Source organism: Zophobas morio, unplaced genomic scaffold (assembly GCF_036711695.1).
Source record: "Zophobas morio isolate AGI-343-1 ecotype UQ-CSIRO unplaced genomic scaffold, CSIRO_AGI_Zmor_V1 ptg000004l, whole genome shotgun sequence".
Taxonomy (NCBI): Eukaryota; Metazoa; Arthropoda; class Insecta; order Coleoptera; family Tenebrionidae; genus Zophobas; species Zophobas morio.
In genome coordinates, this window is record NW_026972109.1 from 12,407,434 (window position 1) to 12,434,175 (window position 26,742).

The window sequence follows — 26,742 nt, forward strand, 5'->3', positions numbered from 1 at the left end:
ATCGTGTTTAGAGTACAAACAGATGTGTGCTTAAATAGCGTACTGTTAATATTTAGTGTAATAATTTTTAACCAACTGGGTTTAAACTTACTGCGAAGTTAGCTTCTCATTGACCTTTTTTTTTCAAATAAAAATATTAAAAACCAAACATTGCCACTGTGTTAGACTATACAAGATATCTAGCCAAGAAAGAATTCGCTCAGATTTTCTCTTCACATAGAGACGTAATAAAACGTATTACAGAAATGACCTCAATTTTACAACACAGTTAAATCTTTTTTTCCGAATTTACAATTGCTTAAACTGTTTATATATAACCAGTAATTAGAAAAGGTATTACTTTGTTTGCTAAAAATGTACATTTTTTGCTGATCACTTCTGAAATGGGAACCTTTTTTGTAAATTATTACGAAAATTTTTATTACGCATGATGGTGAAGGTTCAGTTTGGTCTGTGTATGTTGCCTAATTAGCTTTCTTCTTGGGATTAATTCAGTAATGAGTAACCTTCAAAGAGAATTGCTCATTGAGTGTAAAGTTTATTTCAACAATGAGAAGCTAGGACGCAAGAATCTCAGACGCATGGAATCTTGTTGAATCAAAGTTCGCTACTACTTGCATAGAAGTTGATTACTTTATGCAGAAGCACTCTCATTAGAAAACAATTCACATTTCTTACATTTTTGTTGCACTTACGTTTTAAATAGACGAGTTACCAAATATTTTAAGAGGTCAAAATATGTTCATACCTAAACATGCTATTTTGTAATTATTTTTGATGCAGTTTGCTCTAATATATCTTAAAAACTGTTTACGTTTTTAAAGTGCTGCTAAATACTTGTGCAAATTTGCCACTTACATAATTATTTTTAAATTCCCACAATTGAGAAAGACGAAGAGAATGAAATAAATCCAGAATAGTACTACTTTTACGTCTGTGAAAAGTTGAAATCGTGTTATATGGGTGATATACTTTGTTACACCATAGTGGGTGAACAAACAATGTAATAACTATAAATAACAATCTGTATTTTATGGGTGTTAAAACTGTTCAAATTATAAGTCTAGTAGGAGAAAGTAATCATAATTATATCTTTGCTTGCATCGCCACTGTTATTTTAAAAAGTGCGGCCATGATATGACAATTTTTAAATTAATAAAACACGAGAAAAGAAACAAAATTATTAACAGAAACGTGTAAATAATTCGCAGTGACTTCCAGTACTTAGACTACTTTAGCAGCCATTTGGTCTGTGTGTAAAAGTACGAAAAATTGCCACTAACACTCCGACTTCAAATCCCATATCTAACTGTATATTCAGAATAAAAACACTGCAACGTTTCTTTAGAGAAGGTAAAATGAGGTTGAAGAAATGCAGTGTAAATTTTAAGTCTCATTTTAAATGAATGTATTTACATATGCACCATAAAAATTCTAATTTTAATAACCTAGATAATAATGATAATCACTCAAATGGTGAAGTGGTTATATATTTTTTTGGTGAATGTTTGCATACGACATCTTTTTTGGCACATAAAAACTTCTACATACATCACTGCACCTGTGAGGAATTTTAATAACAATTATTACCAGTTTGAATTAATACTTTTCATTGACACAAATCTGCAAAACCACCAAAAATCATACCAAATCACCTCAAAAACATTTCCCAAAAATCTTCCTATTAACCAATTTTTCAGAATTAAGCTGATGCCTTCAAATTGGTTGATAATTATCCAATTTTGCTATATTTTCTTAACCAGCATTTCATTTCTGGCCTGCGGGGCAAAGCAAATTCATCAGAATCCAGATATATCAAAGAATTGTAAAAATAAATAATAATTTTTACAAGGACACGTACATCAACTTGGATTGGTGCTCGGTAATACTAAAAATAACAGTATTGTATTCCCAAAATTTTCTGGGAAAATGGAGTGAGCCGTTCCTGATTCATATGGACAAAATTAGTTTTATTGGAAGATTATCTACCATTTCACACCAGTTCCCAATCAAATGAGCCCACTTTAACCACTTTTTGGAAAAATTTTGAAAATTTTAATATCACTTCTAGCGTTTGTTTGAACAGATGTTGTGATAGTCATTTTCCTTTCGTAATTCGTGGAACATTATCTACAATTTGATGTCAATTTTCTGTCATTTGAACCGATTTTAACCACTTTTTTTGGAAAAATTTTAAAAATTCTAATATCACTTTTCACTTATATTTAAATAAATATCTCAATAGTGATTTTAGATTTGTAATTAGCAGATTACTTACAATTTGACACCAATGCTCAGTTAATTCAGTCTATTTTCACGAGTTTTTGGAAAAATTTTGAAAATTTAAATTCACTTTTCACGTTTATTTGAATGGACAATATCCATTATATTGTTACCGCGACCTTGGATTCGTAATTGACGGAAGATTATCTACCATTTCACACCAGTTCGCAGTCAAATGAGCCCACTTTAACCACTTTTTGGAAAAATTTTGAAAATTTTAATATTACTTTTCACATAATATATTTAAATAAATGTCTCAATAGTGATTTTGCATTTGTAATTGGCAGAAAATTACCTGTAATTTGACACAAATTCTCAGTTAATTGAGCCTATTTTCACGTTTTTTTTTTGGAAAAATTTTGAAAATTTAAATCCATTTTTCACGTTTATTTGAATGGAGATTGTCACAGCGATCTTGGATTCGTAATTGACGGAAGATTATCTACAATTTCGCGCCAATTCTCAGTAGATTGAGCCAATTTTAACAATTTTTTTGGAAAAATTTTGACAATTTTAATATCACTTTTCACATATATTTGAATAAATGTCATTACATTTTGATTTTAGATTTGTAAATGGCAGAATATTACCTACAATTTGACAATAATTCTCAGTCGATTGATCCCATTTTAACGGTTTTTTGGTAAACATTTTGAAAATTTAAATCCACTTTTCACGTGTACTTGAATGAATATTGTTACAGCGACTTTGGATTAGTAATTGACCGAAGATTATCTACAATTTCGCACCAATTTTCTGTAGATTGAGCACATTATAACCATTTATTGGAAAAATTTTGAAAATTTTAATATCACTTGTCAGTTATATTTGAATAAATGTCGCGATTGTGATTTTGAATTTGTAATTTGCAGAAGATTATCATCTACAATTTGATACCAATTTTCAATCGATTGAGCCCATTTTAACGATTTCTTTGGAAAAATTTTGGAAATATAAATTAACTTTTCACGTTTGTTTGTATGGATATGGTCACAGCAATTTTGGATTCGTAATTGACGGAAGATTATTTACAATTTGACACCAATTTTCAGTCGATTAAGCCTATTTTAATAATTTTTTAGAAGAGGTCATCTTATAGTTTGGTTAATTCTTCAAATTTATACCTAAGTGTTTACTCTGGACATCCTGTTGTTTGAAAAAAAAACGAATGTGGTTAATTAATTAACTAAACCAAGTCTGTCTTAAGGAGACAAAATTAATTAAATTTTATTTTCTTTTAACACAAATTTCGCCGCTGATGTTTATTATCTGAACATGCCAATGGTCGAATTCTTTCGAAGTTTAAACATAAACAGTCGAAGTTAACCATGTACTGATAATCTGAGCATCAATTTTGTTTTTCCGCAAACAAGCTCGTTATCTGTGTAGTTGTGTTTACGAAAGTATTTAGTTTAGAAAGTAGTAGGCCCGTCCACCCGCTCCTATTTTCTCAGAGGATATGTCATTTGCCAAAGTTAGACTTACATTAGCAAGTACTAGGCCCGCCCACCCGCCCTGTATTTTCTCAGAGGGTAGTACTTGCTGGTACTTGCTATACTAAGATAAGTCTTATTTTGGCAAATGACATATCGTCTGAGAAAATGTTGTTTAATAATTTTACATGCGCAGGACTATGTTATTTTATACAATTTAAAACCTCATTTACTATGTACAATTTTGAAGTGACGTCATCACATTATTGGTGGGGATGATTAGACAAATTTTGGTTAGCGTTTTACCATCTACATGATATTCTTAATATAAATACAAAATTTGACAACAATCGGCCCGGTACTTTCCGAGATTATTTGTCTAATAAAAATCCGGGACGGCAGATAGACGGACAGACGAACAAACAGGGAAACCAGAGACCTTATGCTCGGGAAGTAAAAAGACAAAAACGTGGCCTTAATTATACCATTTTGTTTTATGATTCTGAATATGATAATGGCTGCATATTTACACCAGGAATTACCGAACTGCAAACGCGAAATTAATTTAATTTATGTTGAATTGAGCCTCAGTTTTATGTATGATTTTATTGTTTTTCAGCATATAAAATTTGATAATGTGGTTAATACCATCAGTTGAACTAGCAAATTAAAATAATAATCCACGCAAATGATCAACTGATGACAATGAGTATTCGAACAATGGTTTGTAACAACAATTTTTTATGTAACACACAAGCTTAATTAAATAAACAATAACTCTGAATAGCATTTCATCTTTGAAAAGTCTAATTAAATTTCAATTGTGTGAAAAACTAACTCATTTCATTGTACATGTTTCCCCCACTAGCATTATTTCCTGAAAATCTAATTTACCGTTCCATTCATAATTTCAAAAAGCGATTTAATTTGCGATTTTCAATGACACAAACGTAATCTGTTCATGGTTAATTATAGGTGGGATTTTGAACATTTTGGGAAATCGTTAAATGCCTGTTAATTGTGCTAAGTAAAATGTGTTCGAAAGATTATGAAATCGGGCTTTTCGAGCTAATTAAATTTTTTAAACCGCAGTGTTGACTTTCTTAAGCGTAATAAAAGGCATACGCAATGGGAAAACCGATGGTATGGGTGTCTCTAATTTGTTTCTGCTCACAGGTCATATGGGTCGTTCCGTTGGTGGTACCGCGGATTCTTTCTTTGTGTGCAGATTACAAACAGTACTTTCATTACCATTACACGAAACTTTGGAAATTATCAATATTATTATTAACTAGGTTGGTCAACAAGCACTAAGCCAATTACAGACGAACACGTGTAACTGAAAAGGTGGGAGATTAAACTCTGTTAAAGCAGCTGTAATTACTACTTGGCCCAATAGGCCGAGTCATTAAAAAGTTTTAAATTATAAAATAATGATTTAATTACATAAATAAATCAAAGTCTTGTGTAAAAATTCGATAAAGGCCAGTCAGCTATCAGTTGATTGCCTTCGTGTGTTCGGTTAACGTCTTTGACAATGATGATTTTTTTCAATTCAAAGTGTGTCGACATGGTAATGCTTTATGGTGTGGCTGATAGAAACTTAAATTTAAATCAGTGGTACAGCATCTCTCAAATCATGGTACAGCTGAAGATGGAGTTTCACAGTTTGTAGTGCATCGTACATTAACAAGGCTTATATCCGTACCACGTTCAAAAAGTGCAAGCTTTGGAGCCCGCTGATTTTCCACGTCCTGTAATTTACTGTGAATGGTTGTTACAACAATGTCGTGAACGGCCTAACTTTTTAAATTGCATTCAGTTTACGAATGCAGCAGGATTCACTCGCAATGCTGTTTTCAACAGCCACGACACTCACATTTGGTCCGATGAAAATCCACATTTTCGTCAAGAAGTACGATTTGAACGACAGTTTTCCATGAATGTGTGGGTTGGTATCGTTAATGACCGCTTAATTGGACTTTATGTTTTACCAAACAGACGAAACGCGGCACAGTACCTCGAGTTTTTAATCAATGTGTTGGAAGAGCAGCTAGATGTGGAAGTGACTCTATAAGTGCATGTGGTACTTGCATGATGGAGCGCCACCACATTTTGCTAGGCCAGTAACTGAATGGTTGAATAACCATTTTCCTAACCAATGGGTCGGTAGAAACGGCCCAGTAGCTTGCCCTCCGTGTTCACCCGATCTCAATCCGTGTGATTTTTGTCTGGGGGTTGGATGAATCAGTTTATGGAAATCAACAGTGGCCGGAAACTATCGAAGAGCTTCAACAACGAATGGAAATGACAGCCGCTACAGTTCGTGGAACTCTCGGAGTTTTTTTATGTATCCATGCAAACATGTTGCGGCTTGCTGAATGCTGAATTGCTAGTCAAGGACAACATTTTTAACATTTATTGTAAAAAGTAGTAACAATCTAAGTTGGTGCGTTAGAATAAGAAGTCGAGCATTATAAAAACTTGGTCCTTCTCAGGACCACCATTTTTTTCTACAACTAATAATCTTTCGCATTAACCTTTAACGATGAATAAATATATATGACCTTAAATAGATAAGACGAGGAACAATCTGCGAATGGTACTTTTTACAAGGAACATCCCCTATTATCCTAGGTCACAATAATAAAACTTGGGATGATTAACGTTTACACATAAAAAAGCTAGTATAATATTAGAAAAAGAAGTTTGAGCAATGCGCGATTATTCATTAATTATGGAAAGTCTTAAAGTTTTATAAAAATACTCGCGTTATCCGAAAACCTCCAAGAACTGTCAAAATTACGCGATTAACATTTAAAAACAGGGGCCGTAAAGGGCAATGACCGATTTCGTTATCTTCGTCATTTCATTAATGACGTTTGCATTAAAGCGACAAAATAGTAATTAATAGGAGTATTAATTTCTTAATATGCATAGCTACTTTTTTACCTTAAGAAATTGCAAAATCGATGTTTCCTTGTACAAATTTTCCATACGATCTGTCTATATGGTGGCGGCGTAATGGGGGAGGGTGCGGTGGGGGCGATCCGCCCCGGGTACCAAGGACAAAGGGGTCACAACAACAATTCATTCGCACAGCCAACGAATACTTACAGAAAAATCACTTTGTAAAAATATACAAAAAAAAATCGGGACAGCAGACAGACGGACAGACAAACAAACAGATAGACAAACGGAAACGGGAGACCCATTTCTTCGTACTCTAGAGGTTATAAAAGGTCGAGAAAATGTAAAAGTAGAGAGTCGGCCGACGGACTTCATTCCTACTTCCTAATATTTTGCCTTTTTTTTTTCTAAATATTCATAACCATCTTTTCATAACAAGAAACTTAAAACATGGTTAAAATGATTTATTAAAGAAAATATGGGTTTTGCAATTATGGGGCGGAGCCTAATTGCAAAATCGATATTTACTTATACAAATTTTCCATTTTAAACATGTTTTAAGTTCCATGTTGCGAAAAGAAATCTACACATATTAAAACAAGTAAGCAAAATGTATGCCCGCCCACCCACCCTATCTCAATTGTGATGATTTTTTTTATTCGCCGTGAATCAAGGGGGCGGAGCTTAACTGCAAAATATTTATTTCTTAGCAAGAAATTAAAATCACGTCTTTGGGTATCGTGTTGTTCAAAGAATACTGTGTATATTAAGAAAAACAAAGGCAAAATATAAGCCCCGCCCACCCACCCCATCTCGATTGTAAAGATTTTTTTATTGTTAGAAACTTAAAACATTTTTAAAATGGTCATTTCTCGTAGAAAAATAAGGATTTTACAATTAAGCTCCGCCTCTTGGCTTACGACGAATAAAAAAATCATCAGAATTGAGACAGGGTGGGTGGGCGGGGCCTATATTTTGCCTTTTTCTTTCTTAATAGCCATAGCCATCTTTTCATAACAAGAACTTGCAAAATCGATATTTCCTTATACAAATTTTCCATTTTAAACATATTTTAAGTTTCATGTTGTGAAAAGAAATTTACACATATTAAAACAAAAAGATGTGTACAGATATCTCAATTGTAATGATTTTTTTTATACGCCGTGAACCAAGGGGGCGGAGCATAAGTGCAAAATACTTATTTCTTTACAAAAAATTAAAAACACGTTTTTGAGTATCGTGTTGTTCAAAGAATACTACCTATACTAAGAAAAAAACAAAAATATAAACCCCGCCCACCCACCCCATATCTATTGTGATGATTTTTTTTATTCTTAGAAACCGAAAGCACGTTTAAAATGGTAAAATTTTGTAAGGAAATATGGATATTGTAATTAGGCTCCGCCCCTAGGTTTACCAACGAAGGAAACTTCATTACTATTTAGATCAGGGCAGGTATGGGTGGGGCCTAATCTTTGGCTTTATTTTTTTCTTAATGTACATAGTATTCTTTAAACAACACATGTTTTTAATTTTTCGTAGAGAAATAAGGATTCTGCAGTTATGCTCCGCCCCTTTGGCTCACGACGAATAAAAAAATCATCACAAACGCGATAGGGTGGGTGGGCGGGGCATATATTTTGCCTGTTTTTCTTAATATGTGTAGATTTATTTCGACAATAAAAATCTTAAAACTGCAATGGGACCTTCAACGTCAACAGCAAGTTTATAAATCTCACTTAAGTTATTTGTAAATTTGAAATTAATGTCGAAAACCTTAACCTTGACTGTATTAAATGACAAAGTACATTTTCACTGCTTATTTGATCAAAGCTGCCACCATTAAAGAACCAAATTAGATTGTGCTAGGTTAGAACAAGAAAATCCACCAGTTTGTTGTTGCCAACTTGACGGGCCCGATTAGGTTAATTAATTAATTAATTAATCTCTTAGATAATTCCTCAGTTCTTAGTTGACAAACGTTCGCCGTCTCGATGACAGTAATGGACCATTTCTTCACTTCAATAAATTAAATATTCCGTGTAATGACCGAGGTTCGGTTTAATCACACATTAAGTAGTCGATTATTATCGAAGGAGGCACAAAAGGAAGATAACGCATGTATGACGGTTTAAAGTTGGAAACTCAATTTACTGAAAACTATGCAATGTTTCTAAGTCTGCTTTCGCAATTTTCGACAAAAGAAGACTCAGACCCCCCCCCCCCCCTCAAAAGGAGCATTGTCACGGTCAAAGTGGAGATGACACCTTCATGTCCATACGTCATATGAGTACGGTTTTAGTGCCCATGGTATCTGCCGGTAATTTTACACGTCAACACTACTCATGGCCAGGTTGACCCTAACCCGTCACCTTCTCTTATCAACACCTTAACGCCCAACTCTTTACTCTTATCACTCAACCCGAGTCCTTGTCAGACCATCGCAACACAGCCGGGTCTTCATGCCCCTCGGCTACTTTACACTGACTCTAACTAATTACCCTAAAATGCACCCTCGGTATCTGAGACATGTGTCTTAAGTGGGGGTTAATAATTAAAATTGATTGGTTTTGTCGCCTTTAAGATCTGCACTAAAAACTTCGCTTACAGATTTTTCTTATAGCAGTATTTTTGCGGTTTTGCCTTTTTTATTTTAGGGCCTCGGAGACTTCTTTGTTTTTGACCAACATATTTTTAAATAAAAAAGCCAAAAACGCCGTTATTTGAACTCCACCTTTACTGAATATCGTTACGAAACATGACGGTATCAATTTTTCTTAGTAGAGGAGCAAGGAACATTTTGGTTTTTGTCAAATCCTTCAACAAAGAAAACAGCTTTTCCAACCTCAAAACCACTTGCATAACCAATTATTTTTCTGGTCGCCAAAAAAAAAAAACGCGTGTACTTCGGCTAAAGAGAACTTTTTTGGCCTCATCTGTTTTGTAAATTTTCCACCAGCCGAAAAAGTTCTTCTTTATGAATTTGATACATAAATAACTATTTTTTTTTTGTTTTAAACAAATTTGATAACAATAAATATTCTTAAAACACACTTGAGTGTAGGATGTTGTGAAAGAAGGTCACCAAATTTCACCACAAAACTTTGAAGCTGAGCTGTTCTAACATACACACATGTCATTAACAATTTTATATAGACATATGATATTCGAAAAATCACGCCTAACTTGTAAAGAAGACAAACCAAATTCATCTAATAGTTCTTTATGTTGATAACTTTGTACAAGGTAAAAACTATGTGATATAAAATTAAGAAATTTACAAAATTTACGTTACACATTTTCCACAGAATTAACAAGAAGATCATAAAAGGGGTTCCACAGCAAGCAATATTACAGTATAAGCGTTAATAAACCATTCTCTTTATAAAACTTATTATCTTTTCACAATATTTCCAACAAACAATAAACGGCGTAAACAGAAAACTTACACTTTAGTACATTCTACGACCTGAAAATGTGATAAATATTGACTAAAATGACTTTCGTACAGTACTGGGAACTACAAAATTAATCGTAGGATTAGGTACGTTACCAAATTTTTCTTAGTACGATTTTTCAATAGCTAGTCAAGGCTGCACACTATGTAGTTTTTACAAAAGTACATTTCTCTTAATGGAACTAATTGTTTGTTAATTAAGTGTTTGCGAATGACGAAACTTTAAGGAAAGAAGATCAATGTAAATACAAATAGATTAAAATAATTAAAATATACAGCTTAAAGGTCGATATTTGTCGTAGTACGAGATTTTTGATAGTCTTCAGTTTCAAGTGAGGCAATTTTTGACATACTGTATTACACGTTCCTGTCAGTTGTTAGGAAAAATTGCGGGGGTAACGAGTGCATATGGTTCCAGTCCGTTGTTGCAATGTGCATTGCGAATAAATACCAACAGTAACCAGTACACAATTATTAATAGTCGTTTCACAACGCGGAAACACAATTTTGATTTATTAAAAATGCTTAACCGTTGTTTGCAAGAAATGTTATATTCGTATTTAGCCTAGCACCTGTAGCACGAAAATCCCGACAAGGATGTCATCTTCGTAACGATTGCATTACCAAAACCAATGTTTGTGTTCATTTCAACTAGCTGTGCAAATATTGCGTTTTTGTGTAGAAATCGGCGAGAATCTTCAACCAAAATCGAGTAGTGATTAAGTAATCATCGATTGTTAATTTAAAGTCGAAGGATACGCACGTTTAATGTTAAACGATTTTTCCAAAGTGCCCATAAAACATGTAAATCACAATAGATAATTGGCTGGCCTACAACGTATTCTCCAAAAATCCTATTGTTTTCCGGTTTAATAGGTTTTTGTCATTCCCGTTTTCGTGCATTCATCTTCATTTCTTCGCGACTGTTTACGTTGCTGACGTAACTACGAGCGCAGCTTCAGTGAACGGAACGAGTTCTTGTGCAAGTTGCAAGTAAAAGTGCAACAGAAATCGAAAAAAGTGCATAACAGTTTACGTTTGGCGGGTATTGTGTCAGTACGCCACCGTACCGTCCGAGCATGAAAGCTCCTTTGTGCTTTGGGTAAGCTTCCTGAGTGTCGTTTTCAGCACACGAATTATTCGCGCCATGGGCGTTTGGCTCAAAACATCTATTCTCCCACCTGTTCCTTGGCTACAAAGGCAAACCCCACACGTAATTTACCGAATCTAAAAACTTTAGTGGCAGTCAAGTTCTATGTTAGTTATTTGCAAGTCTTCGGACTCATCGGGTTGTAGTGAACTTCTTCCAGCGGTACCAGAAAATGGTGCTGTGCTGAACAGTGGGGCTACATTTTTTTAAGAATTTTCAACCACTTTCGAAAATTCTGTGAAATTAGGTACTTGTTTTAAAAAGTTCCACAAAAGTGAGTACTGTGTATTTTTGAGTTGTTTTAAAGGGACCAATTAGAATTCTTACGTAATTTTAATACTGACATGCCACACTTTCTCGATGTTTTATTATTAATGAATTGCCATGGTGTCACAACTACAAACAAACAAAAGGGTGTTTGTTACACCAGACGTGTTTCTAATTTCAGGCAACATATATGAAGTTTCCAATCAACTTCAGCCTGGATTATATGGATTACATCAACTACTATACATATTTTCTCGAAACGCACAGTGGTAAGACCCCAAATTTAAGTAATTTCATTTACTTTCAATATTACGATTTTATGATTGTAGACTCTAGGACTTCAAAATGGTTCCTCATGGGTTCCCCCGGTCCCGTTCTGACAATAATTGCCACATATTTATACTTTTGCATGTATGCGGGACCCCGGTACATGAAAGACCGGAAACCATTTGATCTTAAGAATGCGATAATCATCTACAATGGGTTACAGGTCATCTTTAGTGTAATTTTGGTTTACGAGGTACCACCAAAACTAAATCACCACTTAAACTAACACTTTCGTTCCAGGGATTAATGGGTGGTTGGGCAACTGGTTACAATTTGAAGTGTCAACCTGTAGATTATTCGAACAATCCCAAAGCCGTCAGAGTAAGTCTTTTCACCACATGTTGCCTAACAAATAAAAATAAAACTCCACATTCTAGATGGCCCAAGCCGTGTGGTTGTACTTTCTGTGCAAAATCGTCGAACTGCTGGACACGGTTAGTACCGATCGTTGTAACTCTTTTTATAATTCGAAATCGTAGGTGTTTTTCGTGTTGCGCAAAAAAATGAACCAAGTGAGTTTTCTTCACCTGTACCATCACGCCATGATGCCCGTTTGTTCCTGGATAGGTGTGAAGTTCCTACCGGGCGGTCATGGTACTCTTCTGGGTTTAATTAACTCGTTTATTCATATTATCATGTATTCATATTACTTTGTGTCTTCGCTGGGTCCGCAGTACCAGAAATATTTGTGGTGGAAGAAACACGTGACGGCGATGCAGATGGTGAGAGCACCTTAAGTATGGAATGTGTGGATAATGTTGTGTTTTAGATACAATTCTGCATCATATTCATCCATAATTTGCAAGTGTTGTTCCGTCAGTGTGATTTCCCGAAAATTATTGCAGGTTTATTAGGAATGCAAGCGTTATTGTTTTTGTTTTTGTTTGGTAATTTTTACCACCAAACGTATATTGTGGGACCAAAGAGAGCTAAGGAAAGTATCAACAATAATGTACAAAATGGAAAAACTAAAGTAAATTAACTAGTCTAGTTAATTTTACTTTATTATTTATTGTGAATGTTTATATCGTTAGATTTTGCAAAATATAAAGATGCTCTGTGTTAGTGGTGGTTTTATTTGTGTCGATATATTTTTGGTGGTTTATTTAGGGTATTGAGGTAAAACTTGCTTTCAAGAATAAGTGCAATTTGAAATGTGTTTTCCTTGTGTTAATTGCACATTCTTAGGACCATCATTATCTACCACTAATTGTAGGAATTTGACTTTAGTTGCAATTTGTAAATGCCTGCAGGGACGCATTAGTTTCAATTACCCAAAAATGTTTATTTTAATGGGTTAGCTGTAAAGTGAGAAGTCATATCTTTATGCAATTATTTAATTAATAAATAATAGTAAAATCTTCATCACTAGAGCACAATATAGACAATTATGATGACATTTACTACTGTAAAAAAATATGATCCTGTGATTTTAAGGCGTACGGTAAAATTGACAATAGGCGTGACGGGTCTGAGTAGGAAGCCGAGGAGAAAAGGATCGTACGTAGAGAATCTCTGAGATAAGCAATGTCAATCTTAGTATCTGAACACTGAGAGGATTCTCAGGTGAGATATCTTCGACAAACAGCTGTTTTAAAGTGCGGTGAATGTGAAGCTGAACCGTCAGTGACATTTTGTTTAAAATTAGAACTGCCTTATCCAGGTAAAACATGTAGATTTATTTAAAAAATATAGAGAAAACCATATAAAAATTAGTTTTGTTTCGTAGCTACTTTGATCATAATCTTTCTTCTTCCTCTGTTAAGTAACGTGATTCAGCAAAAATTATGTTATTGAGTTCCGGAATGTCCGTTTGTCTCTGATTACACTGAAATAAACGTAGCAAATTGAAATTTGACAGTGATTTACAGTGTACTATTATAAAGACATTCAAGCGTGAAGCTTGGACATGGATTGTTTGTTGATATTTCAGAGGGTTTATTTTTTAGCTGAATGAAAGTACGGCACTCCAGTTCAAAAAACTTCGATGTTAATGAAGTTATTGAAAAATAACATGTTCTTATCGTTTTTATGACAACAAAAAAGATATGTATGGACATAGTAAAGTAAAAGTTTACATTCAAAATGCACTATTTGGACAAGTACTTGTATTAGCTGAAATGCAAATATTTTACTTTCCATTTTATAATTTTTTATTTCAGATTCTCCTTGTCTGAGTACTCATAAACTGTTTTAATTGTAGTCAGAGAAACTTTAATGATTAATGTTAATCGGTCCAATACCAAATGAATGAAACTTCCTGTCAACGATAAACCTCTATTTTTCAAAGTAATTTCATTCGTTGGTGGATTTGAGACGGTACTACCTGCACATAAAAAAATGAAAATTGTATTATCTTCAAGTTTTTAAACGTTTTAATTTTAATTTCATTCCCTTTAAATGAATTCCGAATTCTTAAAGCTGAATCTTGTAGAACAGTGGTACTTACGAATTTAGTTTAGCTTTTACGTTGTAGGCCACACATTAAACAGCGTTGTTCGGAATGTGGTAAACCTAACAGGTTTCTAAAAAACTAGTCGATCAAGCTTTCTTCTATCGACGCACGAGAGTGAGAGCCAGGTACAGCACTACCTGTAGCAACAAGCATTACGCATCAAAGGCCTATAAACGATTGATTTTCACATACATATGTAAATGTCTCTTTTTCGCGCATTTTTTGCAGTAGGAACCCGTCTAAAAAAATATTTGATTTTGTGTTACGTTTTTGTAGCCGGTTTTAACAATAATTATAAAATATCTGGCGGCGGTTATAGATCAACACGCACTAACGACACGGTTTACTTACATACTTACACAACTTTTACTCATGCCGTACTTTAAAACCACAATGGTACTTGCTTCGCGATGGATGCTTTCATCTCTAGAATGTAGAGGTAAAAGGATTTTAGTGTTAATGTGTTATTGTAAAGCTGTCCACTGTGAAAATACATTAGGAGAGAGAGGGGTGTTTAATTACATCGTGTGAGAGTCGTTTCAATGCATAAATTAATACGTTTTTATTGTGACTTGCAATAATAACGAAATCTGCTGATGTGCGAAATATAGTCCCAGTTTTGACATAGTGATTTGTAATTTGACTATTATTATTTCTGATTTTATTATAATTGTGCTTTCCAAAATAAAAATGCACGAGAACTTAAATTTTATTCATGGCGAAATTTACAAATACAATTTGAATACGGAACGAATTTATAATAGAGCCTACACGGTATACAGATGACTCATTATCTAAACATTGACACGTTTTTTACATTTTTACATAGTCTCCTTTACAAATTGCATTATAATTATTCAATGAAGTTATCAAAGTAGAAAATCCAAAGTTCATTACATTCCAGATCACCCATTTACATCGCGGCAACCTTTTGACATTAAGTACTTCCTGAATTGTGAATACATACGGGGTCGAATGTCAAATTTTTTTGCGAGCACTCATACAGTTGGCTTCGAATTACCATGTTTAATGAAGGTACTTATAAATTTGAGTAAATATGAACTTGGTGATAAGGTCAGATGTCAATATCAAGGATTACAGCTTTGGAGACTCAGCATGAAATTTAGAACTCTAGATTCAAAAATGGCATAAGAGCATAGGTTTAAAAATGTAAAATGTCTTTATAGCCCTTATGATTTCACACAAGCAGAAAATATTGTACTTAAAACTGTAAATACAGGTGTACCAAATAAAACATTGTGTCTAGAAATATAATATCATTAAATTTTAATTACAACGATAAAAACACTCAGGTGCGAATTTTATTTTCACTCGATAATAAAATTAAGTCTATCGATATAAAAAAAATTGAATGAAACACAAACAATTAGTAAAAGATCTGTTTCATTTAAGCAGTGGCGGCGTAAAGGGTAGACGGACGGAAACGGGAGACCTATTTCTTCGTACTCTACGGGGCATGAAAGGTCGAGAAAATGTAAAAGTAGAGAGTCGACCGACGGACTTGATTACAATACTTCCGTCGCTTACGCTTGGGAAGAAAATAATGTCTTGATAGAGTTTACGAAGAACTAGATCATCGTTACAGAGCAATGAATGATATTCTCGCACATTTAAGGTGGTTCAACCTAAAGGTCGATTTATAAATTTGTCGCTGAACTTTTAAGCGGGATTTATAACCTTGCTATTGACGTTGAAGTTCCCGTTGCACTTGCTGTTTCCGCTGACGTTGTTTTTAGAGCTGAAAATTGTCATTTATAAACTCCGTTGCCAAGTTGCCGTTGATAGTAGTTTTGATCAACTTTTGGCCTATTTAAAGGGGTTGTAGAAGAATAGTGGAGGATTTAAGTTGATTACTACAAAAATTTACCATTTTAGACATGTTTTAGTTTCTTGTTGTCGAAATAAGTCTACACATATTAAGAAAAAAAGGCAAAATGTAACCCCGCCCACCCGCCCTATCTCAGTTGTATAATTTTTTTGTTCGCCCTGAACCAAAGGGACGGAGCTTAACTGCAAAATACTTATTTCTTTACAAAAAATTAAAAATATGTTTTTGAGTAACGTGTTGTTCAAAGAATAGGTACCATCTATATTAAGAAAAAAAGCACAATATATAAACCCCGCCCACCCACCCCTTCTCAACTGTGATGATTTTTTTCTTCGTTAAAAACTTAAAACACGTTTAAAATTGTAAATTTTTGTAAGGAAATCTGAATTTTGCAATTTGGCTCCTCCTCTAGGTCTTCCAACGAATGAAAACTTCATTACTGTTTAGATCAGAGCAGGTATGGGTGGGGCTTAATCTTTGGCTTTAATTTTTTCTTATTATATATAGTAATTTTAGAAAAACGGTAGAAATTTCTGAAAAAACGAAGCAGAAAATGACTTCTGGATATCGAAATCTACAAGAATTAATTCAACTTCAACTAATTTTCGGATATAGTTGAAAAATGGTCGAAAATGGCAAATATGGCAAAATCAGTCTTACCGTAGCAAGTACTAGCCCCACCCACCCACCCTCTATTTTCTTGGAAGGTGTCATTTGCCAAAATCAATCTTATCTTACCAAGTAGGTACTATTCGTTGAATAACACGATACTCAAAAAAATGTCTTACGTGGTAATTTCTTGTAGAGAAATACTAAGAATTTTGCATTTAAATTCTGCTCCTTTGGCTCTCGACGATTATAAAAAATCATCACAATTGAGATAGGGCGGGTGGGCGGGGCTTATCTTTTGCCTTTATTTCTTAATATACATAGCCATTTTTCATAACAAGAAACTTAAAACATGTTTAAAATGGTAAATTCTTGTAGACAAATATGGATCTTTCAATTAAGCCCAGCCCCTGGATCTGACAACAAATGAAAAATTCATCACAACTGAGAATTGAGATCGGGGCGGGTATGGGTGGGACTTCATCTTTCGCTTTATTTTTTCTTAAAATACATATTATTCTTTGAACAATACGATACTCAAAAACATGCTTTTAATTTTTCGATTAATTTAAGATTATTGCAGTTAAGCTCCGTCCCCTTGGTTCACGACGAATAAAAAAAATCATTACAATTGAGATAGGGCGGGTGGGCGGGGCTACATTTTGCCTTTTTTTCTTAGTATGTGTAGACTTATTTCGACAACAAGAAACTTAAAACATATCTAAAACAGTAAATTTTTGTAGTAATCAACTTAAATCCTCCACTTTTCTTCTACAACCCCTTTAAATACGGCAAAAGTTAAACATCAAAGTTACTATCAAACCACTTGGCAACGGAGTTTATAAATGACAGTTTTCAGCTCCAAAAGCAACGTGAGCGGGAACTTCAAAATCAACATAAGTTTATAAATCCCACTGCTAACGTCATCAAAAAAAGATGTTCATGGAGTAGTTCCAAATCTGACAAAAATCTACCATGAATTTTCTGCAGAGGACATAATTTTAGAAATTTTACGACTGGAACCCTCCAGTATTTCTTCCCAAGAAGCGGTTCATTGGAGCTTTTCAGATTCGTTTTCAATTTAATTTTTCAGATTTTCGATTTTTTTGTTTTTCCAATTTTACGATATGTAACTCTTCGAGTTTTTTGATGATTCAGCTTTTAGATTTTGCGATTTTTCGGTTTGAAATTTCACGAGGTTTAAATTTTTAGATTTTTCAGTTTTTTATTTTTTCAATTTTTCGATTTGCAATTTTTTGTTTCGGTTTTTCATTTTCTTCTTTCATGTTCTGATTTTTTTTTTCGATCTTTAATTTTTAGGTTCTTCAACTTTTAGATTTTTAATTTTTTCGTTTTTTTTAATTTTAGATCTTTCAATTTTTCGATTCATTAATAATTTTTGATTTGCATTTTTTCTAGTTTTCATTTTAAATATATAATAATAATTTTTAGAAGTTTTCACTTTTTCACTTTTACGATTTTAGAATCTTTTTCGTTTTTCAATTATTGTATTTTAAAACTTTTTTATGTTTTCGATTTTTCAATTTTTCAATTTTTAATTTTTCGATTTTTAATTTTTCAATTTTTTGATCTCTCAAATGTGGAACATGAGCCCACGATTAGTTAAAACTTGTATGTTGCCTAGCAACGGACCTCAATCGCGAATTAACTTTAATTTCGTTTTCTCCAAGCGGTACACTCTAATGAAATTTAAAATAAAGTCAAAAGTGGCCCCGCCCACCCACTCCTATTCTGTTGTGATCACTCATTTTATTGGCTCCAAGACGGAAATTGGATTTTAAAATGACAAATAAAAAAATCTAGGATTAAATTTTTTTTTCATATATCAAATTTTATATTTAACTAAATTTTACTTTTTATTCGAGAGATGACTTTGCCGCCAGTGTTTACAATGAAATAATGAAAAGTCATGAAATAGACACATTTAGGTAAAGTTATCAACGCCGCCCCTTTTCTCTAGACCAATGAAATGATTTATGTAGGTGGAATTTGTGCGAGTGGGAGGAGCCTCGATAATATTGCTTTTTAAATCTGATTCCGACGTTTGGTTGCTTATTTAACACCAGATTAATAGGCTCTAGATACATACCTTGTTTACAATTTATCTATTTTTTTCCTCAACAATTTAAGAAATTTGTCTGGAATACTTATAAGATAATGTTGTCATTAATTGACAATATTAAGAGTGGTCACTAAAATAAAGAGGGGGTGGGTGGGCGGGGCTAAATTTAACTCCACCCACCTCTTTTATCAATGTTACAGTTTTTCGACATTACAATACTGACAATTCTATAAATTTTCAATTTCACAATTTTTGGGTTTTCCAATTTTTCGATTCATTAATTTTGTTTGATTTTTGAGTTTTTCAATTTTTAGTTTTTCATTCTTTTAATATTTCGTTTTTTCAGTTCTTTTTTTGCAATTTTTTGATTTCCCACTTTTTCGATTTTGCAATTTCTCGCTTTTTAAGTTTTTCGGTTTTTTAATTTCTTCCGATTTTTTAGTTTTTCGATTTTTAAGTTTTTGGTTATTCAATTTTTCGATTTTTTAACTTTTGAATAACAACAGGAAAAACTGCAAAATTGTGAAATTGAAAAATCAATACATAATGAAATTACGAAAAAGAATGAAATGAAAACTTTGAGAAATTAAAAATTGGAAATTAGAGCCTTGCAAATTGAAAAGGTGCAAAATCGAAAAAGCGAAATATGTATTCTAAAATCGAAATATGTATCTATTGAAAACTGAAGAAATCGGAAAATCAAATTATTGAGAAATCCAAAAATTGCAAAATTAAAAAATTAAAAAATTAGAAAATTGAGGAAACGAAAAATTAAAGAAAGTAAATTTGAAAAATTGAAGATGCGAAAAACTATAGAATTGAAAGAAACATGGAAAAAATAAAGGAAATGAAAAACCGAAAAATTGTCAATTGTGGGAAAATCAAGAAAATGAAAATGAAAATGTGGGGGAAATGAAAAATAAAAATCAAGAACCAGAAAAATTGAAAAATCGCAAAACTGAAAACTGGGAAACTGAAAAATCGAAAAATGAAAAATTTTAATATCGAAAAATTTCAGACTTAAAAAATTGCAAATCGAAAAATTGAAAAATGGAAAAAATAAAAAAATAAAGAAAATGAAAAAACGAAAACTTATGACATCAAATAATTGGTCCAAGTTAAATAAATCCATATTTTTCGAAAAACTGTAAGATTTTGTGTTGTGGATTTTGTCTTTATGATAACCCTTATAAGTTTAGATAAAGATATGTATGTGACATTAAAGTAAATGTAAAAGGCGTGATACGCTTTTGTTTCAAGTGAGTTTTTCCGTTAACAAAATTTTGACGGAAACGGGAGACCTATTTTGTCCTACTCTAAGGGTCACGAAGCGTCGGAAAAACAGATGTAGCCAATCGACTAATGGACTTGATTTAAAAAAAAAAAACTAGTGTAGTGATATCATCAGTCGTTTTAAAAAGATGCTAATCTGAGTCTAAGATTTTTTTTTAACCATTTGTTTCAGTGGCTTCATGTGAAAGAAGCTTTTCAAAATTAAAATTGATAAAATAGTGCTTAAGGTCCACAATGAGCGAAGCTCGACAGAGGAAAGTAAATTTTGATAACATCATAGAATATTTTGCCAAAATAAGGACCCGTAAGCACGTTTAGTATTTGTCGTTTTATTATATGGGGACGGGTGCTCACTAGAAAACCGCCTTAGTACCAAACCAGGCTACGACGCCACTGCATTTAAGCATATTTTCGAACTGCCGGCCTTCACACTGAATATAAAAGTTGTTAGTTCATGATTTGTCGCAGTTAATAGAGCGTTAAAGACGAGACCTACAGAAGCACAAGTGCCAAATCTTTTATGTATCATCACAAAAATGAAACCATGGGTGGTCAAATCTGGGCTACAAGCTGGCCATCGAGCGGAGCCTCCATTGTCCACACAGTGTTCATAATTAATGGTTTTCTGAATTAAAAAAATTCGATTATGTTCGAAAGGCATTTTGAAAATACAATAATTTTATAAATCATAAAGTTTGTGTAACGCTCATTGTCTCATTGGAAACAACAACTTTGTTTATCAATTGGGACTTCTTTATAAGTTTGCTTGAAAAAATTTTTGTTTTTATATTAAGTTTTCAATTATAATATAACAAGTGATATGTGATATGATTATTATCGATAATATTTCGAATGAAACCGAGCTGCAGATTCAACGAGTGCGAAGCACGAGTTGAATGTGCTGCTTCGGTTTCACGAGCCATATCTTCGATTATTAATCATATCACGAGTTATATTCAACATGAGAATATAATAAATGAACACATTTTTTGATAATAGAATTGATTTCGTCGTTTTGAGCTTGCCCCCAACGTTGGCAAGCCATAAAAGACAAAAAAATTTACGAAATTTTAAAATTTGTCAATTTGACAGTTTTTAAATTTAGGTAGCAACAGACCACAATAAGGCAATAAAATTATTATCGCTGTGATAGACATGTAACTAAGGGCATGAACAAATTCTATTGGAAGAAATGGGGTCATGTGATTCATGAATTATATTCTCAGAATAATAGTTCTACGGAAGTTGTATTAATTTAAATGTCAGCATTTCTACAATAAATGATGCCAATCGCAGCAACTGTCATCGCAACTTCCGAATTTGCGATATCGCAAATCCAACTAGAAATTTTTGTATTTTCTATAGCAGTCACAACAATGGTCTTCTTCGTCACACAAATGTTTTTTTCAGTGATATTAAATAGCAGTTATTTATTTATTTTTTTTTTATACAAGAGTAAATACTAATTTTGAATTTCTTTTTGTGCATAATACAACTAACAAAAATTTCTTCCGTATCCCAAAGTACAGCCAATAAAAAATGTATCTGTCGCGACATAGTTGTTAACAATGGACAGGAATTGTTCATAATGACTTTCATTATTCAAAATTATGTTAATCGTTTTTATGTAGCTAGTTGATACCGTACCCTAGCTTCAAATGGTCTTGCAATTAAAATCACTAATAAGTGCTTCCACAACGAAAAAAATTGTAAGATGGCTCTTGTTCTCAAAAGAATTATACGGGGTTATTTTTGGCTGTTCAACGAAATGAAAGGTGAGTGAGTGGCTTCACTAAATTGCACAGTCAGCATTTAATTTTCTAGATCCGAGATCCGACGATTTTTACTTGGCGTCATCACCGTTCCAGCCCATTTTTATAGGGGTATCTTATTTATACCTGATATATAAAATTCTTCCGGAATTTATGAAAAACAGACCCCCTTACAAACTGGATAAAATTTTAATCATTTTCAATTTAACGCAAGTTTTAGTAAATGCGTATCTCTCCTTCAATGTAAGTACACAACATGTACCATAAGTTTTTGGAAAAAATTAAGGTCGTGGTGATTTTTTTAAATTTCTGCTCTAGTTGGCCATAACTCTTAAGTCAGCCGTTTCAGTTATACGGCTGACGTATGTATCATGGCCAACTAGAACACAAATTTAAAAGTCACACGGAACTACTGAATATTCTGTCGTGAAATGAGTTTAATTCATTTATTCATTTCAACATTTTACAGAGCAACTTTGTTTAAATATTTTTGTTTCTCAAGTCATCTTCAGTTTGCTTTTTTCCGAAAACTCCTATTTTCGTTATTAGCATTTAAGTAAATGTAAATTCTTCGTAGGCAATGCTGGAAGTACAAACTCTGAGTTGGTCCTGCGCGATAATAGACTTTTCAGATACTCCACACAACCGATTTATTCTTAGGTTAACGTATGTTTACTTTTTAACAAAACTCGCTGATTTGCTAGATACGGTAATGCAATAACTGGTGAAAGTTCATATTAAATGCACTTTAATCCAGGTTTTTTTCATACTGCGTGGGAAACAGAATCAAGTTTCTTTTCTTCACGTTTATCATCATTTTGGAATGATCGGACTGGGCTGGATTGGAATCAGGTTCGTGGGAGGCGGCCACAGCATATTTCTGGGTCTTGCAAACACTTTCGTTCACTCGATTATGTATTTTTATTATCTTTTGACGGTTTGGAAGCCAGAGTATAAAGCAAGTATTTGGTGGAAAAAACATATTACGCAGCTGCAGCTAGTGAGTTGTATGTGTTTACAAAAATATTTCATTCATTTGTGGTTTTTAGCTTCAATTTATTTTCTTTTTCTTCATCTATGGACAACTATTGTTCAAGCCTGATTGTCAGTATCCGAAAATTGGCCCGTTTATCATTGTTCCGCAGAGTTTATTTATGATGGTGCTGTTTGGTGACTTCTATTACAAAACTTATGTTAAGGCACAAAAAGTGAACAAATAGTAACGTAAAATATATTTATCCACTTAGGTTAAGTTAGTTTTTTGTAAAAAATTGAATACACAATGTATGTTATTTTCCGTTTGAAAAGGAAAATTGTTTTGTAATTTAAATCAGGACCCTTGAATTTTGATTTGTTGAGCAATTCGAAATTTACACGAAATCGAAACATGAACAAATTTTCCTAATTTTTATCGACGCGTAGATCTAAAACTATTAGCGAGAATTACGTTACAATTTAGAAATAAAATTTAAAATTGTCATAATGGGACACCACGTGGAAAATGTGCAGACGGAAAAAGACGGACTAGTTAAAGATTTTTTATACGTATTTTTTCCAAAATTTTACCTCTAATAAAGTCATGTTTTTAACCAAAATAGCGATTTTTAATTTTTTATTTTACCTTTCTTTCAAAATGTACACATGCGTTTAAAAAACTGTATACGTGACACTTTTTTTTGGATACTTTTATTTATTGTTTTACTAACAAAAAAATAAAATTCGCAGTAGTTATCAAATTTTATAATTTATGTGAGAAACTGAGCTTGTTCTGTTGCTTGTGCTGCAGGGACGAGGGAAGTTCTGTTTAACGCAATTTAGATCAATTTTTCGGTAATTAAATTTTGTTATACACGGACTTTTGGACAATTTGTATAAATTCTTTCTAGATTTCGGGGAAGTTTCTAGGTCGAGAATGTGGGCAAACCAATGATTTATGAGAATGAACGTTAACGAACTGAAAATCTGAAAATTCTATAAAACTAATAAACAATTTTCAGACTAGTTTAATAATTTTAACATTATTAAGTACTTATATTATTGACCATTAAAAATAATTTTAGTCTTCCATTTTTTTGTTTTTGTTTTGAAGAAAGAAACCGACAGCTGAAGATATTCCACAAAACAAAAATTTTTGCAAAATATTAAACTGTCAGACGAACTGCTTTAAAATCGGTACTCTATCTTTTTAGCATGTATATCTAATACAAATTTAAAATAATGGAAATAATTACATAATAAATTAACATTTTTCAATTTTCGGCCTTGAATATCGCTTATAAGAATCGTAGTTGTCTAAAAAATGACAAGTGACCACTGTTTATCGTTCATTCAAATTGACAACCGTCATTTTTAGGTAATAGCTGTGCAGTCGCCCTCCTTTTAATTTTGCATCAAAAACAACCAAAAAAGGTAAGTGTTAACCGATAGTCGTTCCAGATTCACAAAACTCAAGTGAAATTTACCAGGACCACACGAAAAAATCAGATGTATTTCAGTGTCATCCTTACGGTTTAACAGTCTCGTTTTTGTAGTACCAGACAACCACAAGTACTCATCAAGTGTTTTTTTACTACTTCATAAGTCACATGCGTTTGCTTTATGACCTTAATCTTTGTTCACATCAAATCCGTGTCACTACTTTCTAGTAAAACGGCACTCGCTTTAGGCCATTTCACCAAATAATTATATCACAAGTTCATTATCATCCTCCCCACCTCTAATGGTATTCGAGGACTTGGCATCACTTTTCTTGGCGGTACAAGTGTCTGCTGTGCTATTAACCCATTTCTGGTCAATCGAAACTTAATTTTTATAAAGGTAGTACTGCGGTACCTGGAATGCATCGATTACGACACGATTTGTGTTGTTTCCGAAGAAGGTACGAAATATGAAAACTGAGGATTCGTATCAATCTCGCTGACTGAGTACTTTCTCCTGGTCGTGAAACAGGTTACCGCGAGCATTGATTACCCATAGCTTCAGGATATGGATACCGTTTTAGAGGTTATCGAAAACTTATTTCAATGTGAGACGTCTTTAATCTTATTGTCGTGGTACCGATGCATGTCTTCTGGGTCGAAATTCCTTGAAAGTTGTGGTTTCGACTGAATAGTTTATGCACTGAGGGATGTCAGTGGTACCACTTTGACTTTATTTTTTATAGTTATGTGTTGCTAAGTGTATTTTTAAAACCTTTCGTCACGAGTTAGTGATGTACCTATGCTTGTTTCGTCAATGAGGCGGCAACAGATTCAAAAATGAGTCCACATGGGTGACCTACAAGTGAAAGGAGTAAAATCATGCGTATCTTCCCCGGTACTCTTAAATGAAAGCTATTGTAAGCTCTTCTTCTCAGTTCTAAGAGAGTAGTTACACGAATCAGTTCTAGCCTATCTATTAGTGACAGTGGTGAAGTACCATTTTAATAATTGTCGCTTGTGTTAAACTGACAACAGTAAGTTCCACAAAACTGATGGAGTCATTACATTTTTCTACTAGTGCTGTGAACTCTAATTTGCTGACTTTACAAATGGAAAAAAATAATCGACTGCGTACTTGATCGAGAGTCAGCAAACAAGAGTTCCAGTTTTACTCAGTGCGGTGAATTTTGTTAATTTTAGAGTACCATGACGTCGTTCATGCGTGTGGTGGTTGAAAACTACAACGAACTGATGGAAAGCAAAGGAGGTAAGTCTCGGTAAGTACGTACATAGCACATAATCTCACCACTTTTTTTTAGATCCTGAAGTAGATTCATGGCTCTTCATGACATCTCCCTTGCCAGTAATCACCATCCTCATAGTGTATTTCTACTTTGTTCTAATATTGGGACCCAAATTGATGGAAAACCGACAACCCTTTGACTTGAAGGGTGTCCTTATCGGCTACAACTTCTACCAAGTAATTTTTAGTTTGTGGCTGTGTTCCCAAGCATTAACTGTGAAGAGTGCGCTACCGATTTTTTTTAACTCGACGTGCAGAAACCCATCCCAAAATAAAGACTTCCAAATTGCGGTACTCTAGTTTCTTATCGTACCAAGCACGTCTTCATTTTCATCGTTTCAGCTGAACAGCGGAGCTTGGTGGTACTTCTTTTCCAAAATCGTTGAACTCCTGGATACCGTTTTCTTCGTTTTGAGGAAGAAACAATCTCAGGTGACCTTCCTGCACGTGTATCACCACTCTTGTACCATGTTCTTCTCCTGGGGATATTTGAAATTCTTGCCAGGTACTAACACTAACACCAAAATCATTTTACTAATAATATTGAGTCGTAGGTCCACAAGGAGCCGTGATCGGTTTGCTTAACTCCTTCGTACATGTGGTGATGTACACGTACTACTTGATTGCGGCTTTGGGACCCAAGTACCAGAAGTACCTCTGGTGGAAAAAGTACATGACTTGGATGCAACTCGTAAGATTCGTTCTTTAGAAAATTTTATCTAATTCGGGTGTTTCAGACCCAGTTTGGCATCATGTTGGCTTATCTCGTGGGGATCATCGCCATGGATTGCAAGCTCCCGAAAGCTTTGACGTTCTTCTTTGTTGGCAACGTCGTCGTGTTTCTTTACCTCTTCGGCAACTTTTACAAAAACGCATACAAAAAATCCAACAGTTCGCTAAAGGGAGAAGCTAAGACTATCAAAGTTCAGTAATTCTGCTGCCGTTTTAGGAGTTAAAAGTTTATAAGTCTGTGTAAATATGCTTAGGTTTTATGTTATTTATATAATTGTCACTATTTAATTTTGTTAAGGGTTTGAGGGAGTCATTTGTTACTCCTTTTTAAATCCAGGGCGAGTGTTTTAGAATTTGTCATGAACTGTGTTATAAAATAAAAATATAAAATCCACGAAA

General features: G+C 33.5%; 3 protein-coding genes across 4 annotated transcripts; all 3 read left to right on the forward strand.

Moving 5' to 3' along the window:
- The first annotated feature begins 11,097 nt into the window (after nucleotides 1-11,097).
- LOC135135114 (very long chain fatty acid elongase AAEL008004-like) lies at nucleotides 11,098-12,892 on the forward strand. Of its 2 annotated transcripts, none has more exons than XM_064064110.1 (7): nucleotides 11,098-11,185; nucleotides 11,682-11,769; nucleotides 11,830-12,020; nucleotides 12,068-12,148; nucleotides 12,205-12,261; nucleotides 12,307-12,549; nucleotides 12,597-12,892. In XM_064064110.1, the coding sequence occupies exons 2-7, from the start codon at nucleotides 11,691-11,693 to the stop codon at nucleotides 12,807-12,809; spliced, it is 864 nt and encodes a 287-aa protein (XP_063920180.1). In that variant the 5' UTR covers nucleotides 11,098-11,185; nucleotides 11,682-11,690; the 3' UTR covers nucleotides 12,810-12,892. The 2 variants fall into 2 exon arrangements, with proteins under 2 accessions (XP_063920180.1, XP_063920187.1); XM_064064117.1 differs by having other exon boundaries at nucleotides 11,130-11,507.
- Nucleotides 12,893-21,751: 8,859 nt separating this feature from the next.
- LOC135135129 (very long chain fatty acid elongase 7-like) lies at nucleotides 21,752-23,483 on the forward strand. The gene is made up of 5 exons (XM_064064130.1): nucleotides 21,752-21,891; nucleotides 21,941-22,131; nucleotides 22,466-22,597; nucleotides 22,646-22,888; nucleotides 22,938-23,483. Exons 1-5 carry the CDS (start codon nucleotides 21,831-21,833, stop codon nucleotides 23,106-23,108), a joined length of 798 nt encoding a protein of 265 aa, XP_063920200.1. The 5' UTR covers nucleotides 21,752-21,830; the 3' UTR covers nucleotides 23,109-23,483.
- Nucleotides 23,484-25,231: 1,748 nt separating this feature from the next.
- Nucleotides 25,232-26,742, forward strand: Bond (james bond). The gene is made up of 6 exons (XM_064073187.1): nucleotides 25,232-25,342; nucleotides 25,509-25,575; nucleotides 25,628-25,902; nucleotides 25,954-26,116; nucleotides 26,166-26,302; nucleotides 26,349-26,742. Exons 2-6 carry the CDS (start codon nucleotides 25,515-25,517, stop codon nucleotides 26,541-26,543), a joined length of 831 nt encoding a protein of 276 aa, XP_063929257.1. The 5' UTR covers nucleotides 25,232-25,342; nucleotides 25,509-25,514; the 3' UTR covers nucleotides 26,544-26,742.

Excerpts from the sequence above, each read along its gene's own strand:
- LOC135135114 (XM_064064110.1), top strand. The coding sequence starts at position 11,691 with ATGAAGTTTCCAATCAACTTCAGCCTGGATTATATGGATTACATCAAC. Across the intron at positions 12,021-12,067 it reads GTGTAATTTTGGTTTACGAG|GGATTAATGGGTGGTTGGGC; the intron begins GTACCACCAAAA and ends CTTTCGTTCCAG. Across the intron at positions 12,550-12,596 it reads ACGTGACGGCGATGCAGATG|ATACAATTCTGCATCATATT; the intron begins GTGAGAGCACCT and ends GTTGTGTTTTAG.
- LOC135135129 (XM_064064130.1), top strand. The coding sequence starts at position 21,831 with ATGGCTCTTGTTCTCAAAAGAATTATACGGGGTTATTTTTGGCTGTTC. Across the intron at positions 22,598-22,645 it reads TCGCTGATTTGCTAGATACG|GTTTTTTTCATACTGCGTGG; the intron begins GTAATGCAATAA and ends ACTTTAATCCAG. Across the intron at positions 22,889-22,937 it reads ATATTACGCAGCTGCAGCTA|CTTCAATTTATTTTCTTTTT; the intron begins GTGAGTTGTATG and ends TGTGGTTTTTAG.
- Bond (XM_064073187.1), top strand. The coding sequence starts at position 25,515 with ATGACGTCGTTCATGCGTGTGGTGGTTGAAAACTACAACGAACTGATG. Across the intron at positions 25,576-25,627 it reads ACTGATGGAAAGCAAAGGAG|ATCCTGAAGTAGATTCATGG; the intron begins GTAAGTCTCGGT and ends ACTTTTTTTTAG. Across the intron at positions 25,903-25,953 it reads ATAAAGACTTCCAAATTGCG|CTGAACAGCGGAGCTTGGTG; the intron begins GTACTCTAGTTT and ends TCATCGTTTCAG.